Source organism: Perissodus microlepis, chromosome 16, assembly GCF_051167445.1.
Source record: "Perissodus microlepis isolate ML-2025 ecotype Zambia chromosome 16, ASM5116744v1, whole genome shotgun sequence".
Lineage (NCBI taxonomy): Eukaryota > Metazoa > Chordata > Actinopteri > Cichliformes > Cichlidae > Perissodus > Perissodus microlepis.
This window is the reverse complement of record NC_140476.1, coordinates 27,846,288-27,856,667: the sequence shown is the minus strand read 5'-3', so window position 1 is coordinate 27,856,667 and position 10,380 is coordinate 27,846,288. Positions and strand designations below refer to the sequence as shown.

At 40.4% G+C, this 10,380-nt stretch overlaps 1 protein-coding gene and 1 pseudogene across 1 annotated transcript; both read left to right on the top strand.

Annotated features, from left to right (window-relative positions):
* The first annotated feature begins 280 nt into the window (after nucleotides 1–280).
* LOC146371092 (olfactory receptor 4K3-like) lies at nucleotides 281–1,157 on the top strand (annotated as a pseudogene).
* A 6,123-nt stretch (nucleotides 1,158–7,280) lies between these two features.
* On the top strand, nucleotides 7,281–8,207 carry LOC146371091 (olfactory receptor 6N2-like). The gene has a single exon (XM_084908231.1). The coding sequence runs from the start codon at nucleotides 7,281–7,283 to the stop codon at nucleotides 8,205–8,207; it is 927 nt and encodes a 308-aa protein (XP_084764357.1).
* Nucleotides 8,208–10,380: the final 2,173 nt, after the last annotated feature.

Sequence of the window (10,380 nt, the reverse complement as noted above, 5' to 3'; positions counted from 1 at the left end):
CAACAGTGGCTCTCATGGTCTGGTATCTTCCATTTGTATGAAATGCTGATTCCATCTCAGTTGTTCTCCCTGTTGTTGGATTTTTAATTCTGTCCCTGAATGATTGAAGTTAGTCAAATGTAATATAGAAAAATCGTAATTGTTGTAGAAGATCCATGGAACTTAAACATCAAAAGTCGTAAAAGATTTTCACTGACTCTTTTTTGGCCTAGAGGTGGTATTTTGGCTTTTTTAATTAGTTTGCTTTATTTGACATTTAGTGTCATGGAGCGAATGAATGATGAATTTAATGAGACATATAAAACTTTTGGTGGGCACATTGAATTGGAAAAATAGAAATTTCTGTATTTTGCTATCATGTTTACTGCTACATGTTTACTCTTTAACTGGTTCAGAGTTCTTTCTCTTGGCATCCATGGCTTATGACAGGTATGTGTCCATATCTAAACCTTTGCAATATCATACTATTATGAGAAAAACAACTGTCACAGTTTTGTTGGTTTTAGCTTGGCTTCTGCCTGCTTGTCCGCTTGTGCCATCTGCTGTATTCAGCAACAACTCGTAAATCTGCAATTTCACTTTAAATGGAATTTTTTGTAATAATGCAATTTCCAAGCTTTACTGTGCAACCCCAAAAACTTCCTACTTAATATATGGTGTGTTTATTCTGTTTAACACTGTATTTCTTCCTTTACTTTTCATAATGTTTACATACACAAAAATATTTATAATATGCTATCGGAGATGCAGAGAGGTCAGGAAAAAAGCTGCACAGACCTGTTTACCTCACCTGCTCGTTTTGATCAGCTTCACATGTTTGTGTTCATATGATAGAATTATAGCTTGAGTGGAAATTAATTTCAATCCAAACTGCACATTTCATAATGGATTTACAAGTGGTTTTGTATCATCCCCTCTTTAATCCAATTGTCATGGTCCCCGTGCCTCGCCGGCTGACTCTGTGTTTGGCAACATGTTTTGTTTGGTTTTTTCCTTTGCGCTCTCTCTCCTCATTACGGGCTCCCGCCCCTGGCCCACGCACCTGTGCTCACCGTCACACCTGCAGCCGATCCCAGCTGATTTGGAGCACTATTTATGACGGCGGACCTGTGTCATCCTTCGCTGGATCGTTGAGCCGTCAGCGTCAGTTCCCCTGAACCCGAACCTGAGAGTTTGAGACTATCCCTGACCTGGACTTCTTTCTCTGTGTGTATATAGATCTGCCCTGGACCCGAGCAAGCGTGTGTGTGTTTGGAAACCACTGAGAGTGTGTATTGGATTAATCCCTGTCTCCCCCTGGACCCTGGAGCCCCGGACCCTTTCCCCTGCCACACTGTATATATATTCTCACCTGTCGTCTCACTGTAAATAAACGCACTTTCTCTTATGCCAAGGATACCTGATCTGCGCGTGAGTCCGTTTCAAACATTGTGACACCAATTGTATATGGACTGAAAATGAAAGAAATCTCTCAACACCTCAGGAGGTTGTTTTGTCATTGCATCGTATGTGTCAAAACTGATGTTGGAAGTGCGGTCATTTCCTTTGCGATTCAAGTTCAAAGGCCTGACTTCTCTACAGTCTAGACATTTCTGTCACGGTTCTGGGTCAGTTTTGTCTTGGTTTAATTTTGTATTTTGGATTGTATTTTGATTCTTTTACATTGTTGACCATTATGAGAATTATAGGTTTCTGTTTATTCATGTTTTAGGATTGATTACCACCCTGTGTATATTAGCCCTGTGTTTTCCTGTGCTCAGTGTCGCGTCATACCCTCAGATTATGCCTGTGTGTTTTTGGTCTCTGCATTCCGTGTTCACTTCATGTTTTGTTTTCATGCCAGCAATAAAGCTGTGGTTTTGAGTTGCATTCTGTCTTCGAGTCCTGCAGTTGGATCCTCATCTCCGCCTGCCCGCACACAGAGCCCTGACAGAACAACACGACCAGTATGGATCCAGCAGACTCACGTTTCGCCTCTGAGGGGGAGTATCTCGTGCACCTATGGGATTACTGTTGGAGGATAATCCACGCTGCGAACCCCTACAAGAGGCAGCTGGAGGTAGTGTTTTTTGATAATTTTTTGTCGTTCACTGCTTCCACTGTCAGTTTCCTAAATATCAAAGGACTAAAACAAATAATAATAAATCTGAGAGCGAGGCTCAGTTTTGAACTGTTTAGCATGGGCAGTCCAGGGAAGGAAAATTCAACTGTCCTCCTAGAGGCCCTCGCTACTTGGTGTTCTCGGCGTCAGCAGCATTTTTTGTCAAGGTTTATCGCCAAATCACTCGATCCACCCTTAAAGAAGAAATGCAACCCTCACCATCATCACCCTTCCATTCTCTCCTGTGGTACGGACTGGAGCAGGAGCAGCCACAGCAGAGTTTCTCCACGTCACCTTTTGCCAGCCCTGATCCCATTTCAACAGGGAAGTGGCAGATGCGCTGCCAGCATTCACAGTCCCAGCAGGAGTCTGGGATTTTGTCTGAACAGCCGGCTAGGTCAGCTGCCCGGCAGCCACCGTCAGCTGAGTCGGCTGCCCGGCAGCCACCTTCAGCTCAATTTCAGTCGCCCTCTGCTCAGTCTTCAGCCCCGCTACCCATAGCTCAGTCATTACCACAACCAGACTTACTACAAACTTTGTTACAGTCCATAGCCCAGTCAGAAGCTCAGTTGGTAGAGGAATCATTAACTTTGTCATGAGTTCAGGCTCCAGTGCTTTCAGTCAGCCACTCATCTTCTTTTTTATTTTTATTTTTATTTTTATTTTTATTTTTATTTTTATTTTTATTTTTATTTATTTATTTATTTATTTTGCCTGTCCCGTTTGGTTCTTTTGCCATCAGAATTATTGTCTAAAGGCGAAGAAAGATGCCCAACGGATTTACTTTACCAAATTGACCATCCCAGCCTTGCCGTAATGGTCTATTTGATTCACCTTTTATTGTTTATTTTATTTATTTTTTATTTTCACTTGCTAGATACGGGACAGACTTGAATGAGGAAAAAAAAAGGGAGAAAGGAAGAGGGGGGGAAAAAACTGCGGAGAAGAGGGACGGGGATAAAGGGCAAAAAAACAAAAACCAACTAAATAAGCAGACAAAAAAAATACATATATCAATCACCTGGATCACCTGTTGAGAAAGAAAAAAGAAAACAAGCAGAAGAAAACGAGAGCAACATAATAAACAACATCACGATGATCTATGTGAATATGACAGTAAATACTAAATGTTAAACATTATTGTGCAGCACGTAATATCGACAGTGCATAGTGTGCTTTGAGGTAGGAGCCAAAAAGGGTGTAGTTTGTGTGTGTGAGCACCCGTGTGTACACCTGTGAGCATGGATGCGCTTGTTTTTAAAAGGTTCCTTCATGTAATGATCTGCTAGAGGGTGTGGGGAGCCACAGCCCCGTCCTCCAGGGCATGAAGCAGGTATGGAGGAGATCAAAACTCCAAACATCCAGAGGCCCCCAGAACACAAGAGACCAAGGAAGACCAACAGAGGGGCAGCTGCGCCACTATCCCAGAAAGAGCTGAGGAGAGTCCCAGATGAGGGGTCACTCAGCAGCCGCGGCGCAGAAGCCAGGGGGGGTTGCAGTGACGCGCCCGGGAGCCAGCTGTGCCAGAGTGACCGATCCACAGGCCGAGAGGCCGAGGGGACCCCACCCCCAAAGTGGCCCGAGCGAGCCCCAGGCTCCAGGCCCCGATAAGCAGCAACCAAGGAGTGAGCCGGTGTGTACCTGGACGCCCATCCAGGTACACACAAAGAACCACCAACGCACCGATGTCTGAGGGTGTCTGCCACCGGCAGGGGAAGTGGTGGTGGGGGGAGATAGGTCTCCATACCTTGGAGGGCCTGAGATGTCCCCAGAGAGGTGGCGTCTGATACCCAACCTGACATATAGACACAGACATACAAGCACACACAGATACAAACATCCATTCCCACCCCCATGCTCTCATATGCAATTACTCAACACTCAGCCAACGTGGAGACAGACATAGAGAGACACTGTACACACAATCACACTCCCCAAGCGTACTCTAAGAACCGGGTCTAGGTACCCTTGCCCCTGGAGGGGGAAAATGCACCCAGACCCAGGTGGTGTTACCCTTTTCCCTGCGGTGGGGAGAAGCAGACCGCCCTGACTCCTCCGCAGCAGCAGGGAGGCCCCACCCTCCAGACCCCAATCAGATGGCCAACTCCTCCTCCTAGCCCCCCGCTCCAGCAGGTCGCAGAGAACGGGGGTGTGAGAAGACTTTGCTTCTGCTCACAGTTTATCTGTGTACTACAAAAAGAAATAACTTTTTGACTTTCCTTTAAAAGGGAAATATTTATGTGCTGATGCAGTTTACAAACTTGCATTTCTGAGTGTGACATTCCTGACATCATTATTAGTCATCAGTCACTGGTGGAATACTACTCTTTATGTATGATTTTTTATGTTGTTTTATTCTGATATTGAAATTTGAGAGATTTTTTTAAAGCTGTATAGACCTGTTTATCCCAGAGGTTTTGTTTAACTCATGCAATCTGGTAACAAATATTGATGGCTTTCTCCTTTCACTGTGATTAAAAATGTATGAAAGGGGGATATTTTGATAACGCTGTACAAAAATAAGTCTAAATTTAATATTAATTTCATATTAATGTTTCTCTTATAATGTTTTCTCTCCCCCTCACGCTCACACATGCACATCGAGGCAACTCTCAAGAACCATAAGACAACTCTTTAGGGAAACAATACAATAACAAATGTTAATTTCCTCTCCCAGGGTTTGTCTTGTCTGGTGTTTATTACCTTGTTTTTTTGTGCTCAGTGTTCCTGATGTAAGTAACTAATATGTATGGAGAAAAAGATTTTAGATAATGAACGTTTTTAAAATGTCAGTGTTTAAATTCACAAAGTACTGTTTCACATATTATTATTGGTCTAAATGTTATATATTTCTAAAAATAAATTTTTTTCACAGTAATGGTGTTTTAGATCATGAAACAATAAAACAAATAAATCAATCAATCATCATTTTGGGACATATGAAACCAAAGGGTTCTTCAATTGGCACACTGGCTCAAACGATACAAAAAAAAAAACACAACACAAACTGTTACATATATTGATGCATGCTCAATCATCCAGGTAAGGAAATCTCAAAAAGTTGATTCTGTTCATCTGGACGTAACGTTTTCAGTGGGACAAACATTTCATCCACGAAGTCACTTGGATGAGTGACAAAATGTTGCTCCCACTGAGATGAACAGAGTCAACTTTTTGAGATAACTGTCACATACTTCAAAAAACAGACTTAACCAAGAAAGATGTCAGTGGCAGTGTAAAGAAACATGTCAGCTCTAACTGAATATTTAATAAAATGAATGACACAGCAGATTTTGTATGCCTAGCACAATGCTATTAATTAATTGAACAGAGAGGATAGGGATTAATCAGTTTCTGTATGACTATCATCATTCTTTAAATCTTTCACATCATTGTGGAGGAATTTTGGCTCACTGTTCTTAACAGTGTTGCTTCAGTTCATTGAAGTTTGCAGGCATTTGTTTGCCTCGTCCGGGAGCCAGTCCTGGGGAGGGAGGGTGCCCAAAGAAGGGGCATGGGCCCACCCTTCTGTAGGTCCTACACCCACAGGAAGGGGTCCAGTGTAATGTCTGCTGGGCAGCAACCAAGGGTGGAGACCCTGGCAGACTGATACCCAGCTACCAAGGCTGAAGACTGGGACATGAAATGTCACCTCGCTGGTGGGGAAGGACCCTGAGCTGGTGCATAAGGTTGATAAGTAACATCTAGATATAGTCAGCCTCACCTACTGCTTGGGATTCAGAACCAGTTTACTGGAGAGGGGTTTGACTTTGTCAAAGCTGACGACTCATCCATCACTGGAGATGAGGTCACTGAGGAAGTAAAACCACTCCTTAGTAGCAGAGCCCCTGGGGTGAATGAGGTTCACCCTGAGTTCCTGAAGGCTCTGGATGTTGGAGGACTGTCCTGGTTGGTACTCTTCTAAATTGCTGCATGGAGATCTGGGGTGGTACGTTTGGAATGGCAGACTGGGATAGTGGATCTTTAAGAAGGGGGACCAGAGGGTGTACTCAAACTACAGGGGGATCACACTCCTCAGCCTCTCTGAAATGTCTATGCCAGGGTGCTGCACAGGAGAGTGTGTTAGTTGAACCTCGGATACTCGAGGAACAATGCTGTTTTCATCATGGTTGTGGAACACTGGACCAGAATCTTGTCTCTGCACTTTGCAGATGATGAGGTTCTGTTGGCTTCATCAGGTGGTGGCCTCCAGCTCACACTGGAGTACTGAGCAGCCAAGTGTGAAGCGTCAGGAAAGGGAATCAGCACCTCCAAGTTTAAGCCCATTGTCCACAGCTGAGAAAGGATGGAGTCGCCACCCCAGATAAGTGGAAGAAAATGGATGGATAGATAGATGGTTTTTCTAACACTCTATATATTTTGGATAAGCATCCCCCCCTTTGGTCTCATCTCTACAAAGGACATTGTTTCAGAATTCTTGTGGTTTGTTTAGATGCAACCTCACAAACCTTTCTCCTGGGAGCTTTTCTAAATAAGCCATACCTGTTCAGTCTTTTTGTAATTGTACTGTCATTACATTCAGCAGGTTTTTGCTTATATTTGCTTAGGTATTTTTTTTTCTAATAACCTTTTTCATATATATAATAATTTTTACATAGAACCTATATGTTCACACTTGCTCATGATCAATTAATGAGGTGCATTTAAATATTAGCACCTTGTTACTATACCTACCCTCTTAATTCCTATAGAAGCAACCAGTGTGTACTTAGTTTTTCACACTACTTGCAGTCTTGTGATTTTTTTTACAGTGAGGACATGTATGCATTTTTACTATAATACTACAAAGGACAAAAAGTATTTTTTTGGATGAATCGAAAAATTCTTACAAAATAAATACAATTTTACAAATAGTCACAATAAACTGGTTGTAATCAGGAAACAAGAAACAAGAAATTTCTTAAATGTTTTAATAGTCCAAAAACAGTGGGGGTGGTACTGAGAAAACAGTTCAACACAGGACTGTACTGGAGAGTTAGGGATGAAGTCCATAGAGGGTGAAGCAGGTTTATGAACAGAGTCCAACTAGAAGTCAAAACATTCACTTTCTTAAGTCCACTCATATGCCGATCAGGATAAGGTAGGTGTTCACTTTCTGTTTTCTCTCACTTGCTGTCATATCTCTTTTTATTTATTAAAATTTTGGTTCATCATTTTAATGGAGCTGGCATTAAATGTATCATACATAACTCTTGATGGGTTTTTCCAAGTGAACAAATACAGATATCTTTATTTTATGATCATGTTTACTTTATACATTCTGATACTCTGTTGTAATTTCGCCATTGTATTCCTCATTGTGGTTGAGAAAAGTCTCCATGAGCCTATGTACATTTTTATTGCAGCTTTGCTATTGAACTCTGTTATGTTAAGCACTGTTATTTATCCAAAGCTTTTGACTGACTTTTTATCTAAAAGACAGATCATATCTTATTCTGTCTGTCTCTTTCAGTTTTTTATGTTTTACTCTTTGGGTGGTTCAGAATTTTTACTCTTGTTTGCCATGGCCTATGACAGATATGTGTCTATATGCAAACCTCTTCAATATCCAATGATCATGACAAAAAATACTATCAGCATTTTTTTAACCTTAGCTTGGATTGTGCCCTCTTCTCAGGTTGCAGTGCTACCTGTATTAATGGCCAATAAAAAAATCTGTAACTTTACTTTCACTGGAATTTTTTGCAACAATACAATTTACAAGCTTCTATGTGTGCATTCAAAAGCACAAACTGTATATGATATGGTTGTACTATCTAATGTTGCAATTCTCCCTGCGGTTTTCATATTCTTCACTTACACCAGGATCCTTGTGATATCCTATCAAAGCTGTAAAGAAGTCAGGAGAAAAGCTGCACAGACCTGTTTGCCCCACTTGATAGTTTTGATCAGCTATTTGTGTTTGTGTGCATTTGATGTCATTGTATCTGGTCTGGAGTCTAATTTTCCAAAGATTGTACATTCAATATTGACTTTGCAAATTGTAATGTATCCTCCCCTTTTCAATCCAATTATATATGGACTAAAAATGAAGGAGATTTCTAAACACCTCAAAAGGTTGTTCTGCGCTGTCAAAAAAAACTAATGTATCAAGACTGTCAATACTCATTTTTTAACTTACAAACTGATACAGTTGAAATCAATTGTACTCATGATTATGACTAATTAGACAGTAACATCAGTATCAATTATGTATTTTTCTTTTCTCTCCTGCTCTCATGCATGCAAGTAGCAGCAGTGACTCTAAATGCCTATTCCAGGTAAATATAGCCATTCATACTCGACTACTCAAGCACTCACAGACCATCCTGATCACAGCTAAAACTATCTTGTTATTGATGTTGTTTTGGATTTAGTTGTTGTTGACGCTTATTTTATTTTTATTTTTTTCATTTTTCTTAAGGAATACTGCCTATTCTTACAAGCCTAGTTTTACATTATTTCCTTAGGGTTATTAATGTATTCTGATTCTGATTAAACATAATGTGAACAAGTTCTACTGCTGCAGCAGCTGGTGCAGGGCCGGAAGAAGAATTAAAAACATGATTAGAGACACATCTTTACTAAATAGTATCTGCTACAAATGCAATGTGCTAATGCTGAACATAGGAAATTATTACAAGACATATTTTATTCAGTCAGAAATCAAATATATATAACATTAGTCTATAGAGTTACGTGTCATTTGTGCGCAAAACTGTGTGTATGAGACAGAGAACTGTCTTTGTAGCCTTCATTTTTAAATATTGCTATGAGTAGATTTGGTGTCCAACTTAGTGGTATTTTGGACTGCCATAAAGTTACAGTTTACAGGTGTTACAACTTATTACAACTCATGTAATATTAGTAAAACTTTGCCTTGCTTAAATGCATGATTTATCATTGATAGGTAACCAGAGAAATATCACCAGTGAAATTAACATTCCATATATCCTCTGGTATGTCATGTGCTTTCATATATCACACCTAAATCAGGATTCCAAGCCATAGAAATAGGGCAGTCATGGCAGTATTCATCACAGCCTGAAAAGACTGGGCCAGCATTGGCTCCCTCTTCCTACTATCCTCCTCGCTAACATCCACTCCATATGCAGCAAATTATAATAGCACTTTCCTTCTTGCCTTCACTGAAACAATCTTATCTTCCCTGTGTGTTTCCAGTACTTTTCTTTGTGCCCATGTTTGTGCTGCCATTTGCTGCACCTTAACAAAGGTTTGTCATTTATTTCTTGAAATCGTCTCGGTAATGTCCATCCTCAGTCACACATTAAGTGAATACTTTTAACATATTAACCCATAAAAATCATTTAATACAGGTGTTCCAATCATTTACATGGCCACAGGTGGATAACATCAAGCACCTAGGCATACAGACTAGTGAAATTTGCGCCAATTTTGGTCAATCACTACAGACCTCCAAACTCAAGATAACCTTTATTAGTCCCACACGTGGGAAATTTGTTATGTCACAGCAGAAAGTGGACAGTGGACAAAAGAAAATTGGTTCCTACTTTACCTCTAGGGGGCAGCAAAACTACTAAAATCAGTTTCTGCTGCTGTTATTCTGGTGATGTCTTATGATTGACTTATTTAACTTGTTCCTTTTGAATGAATTTTTCTTATACAGCATGATGTTCACTTGATTTCTGCTTCAGCATAATGAAGAACAATCACAAGCATTTCATGAGATTAAAGAGTTTAATTGGGAAAGAAATCAAATTTATGCAGTGTGTACAGTGATGATTCTTCTTCATAACTTCTGAAATTCTCTGTGGCCAAATGATGATTGATGGCCATCCATTCCTGCCTTATCAGAGCTCCAAGGTGATCACAGTTTGTGGCTCTTTGTTTGTTTACTTGCATTATAAGGGTTGACTATCTCAACTGGATTAAGATTTGGGGGATTTCCTGACTGTAAAATGTTATTTTGTGATCATGCGCAAAACCAATCTAAGGAGCTTGGAAAACTGGACTTCTTTAAGTTCCTTGAAGACATTTTACTTCTTCAGTTCAGTGGAGAGTCCCAGATTTTGCTTAAAATCTTAAATTGGCTGTAGATGTGGAAGTTACTGTTTTGTTATAGACTGGCCACCTTTCTATCCAGGCTATTTCCAAAAACCAACAACAAAACAAAACTAAACCAAAAAGGAATGGCATTTTTAGAGTAGATTAAATAGTAGGTGAAAGAACATGAAGTTTTTTTCTCATTAAATTGTTTATTTATGGGCGCCGGTTTAGTTCACTGGGATGAACAGGCA

What these genes read in the sequence shown, in the direction of transcription:
- LOC146371091 (XM_084908231.1), top strand. Translation starts at nt 7,281, where the DNA reads ATGGAGCTGGCATTAAATGTATCATACATAACTCTTGATGGGTTTTTC.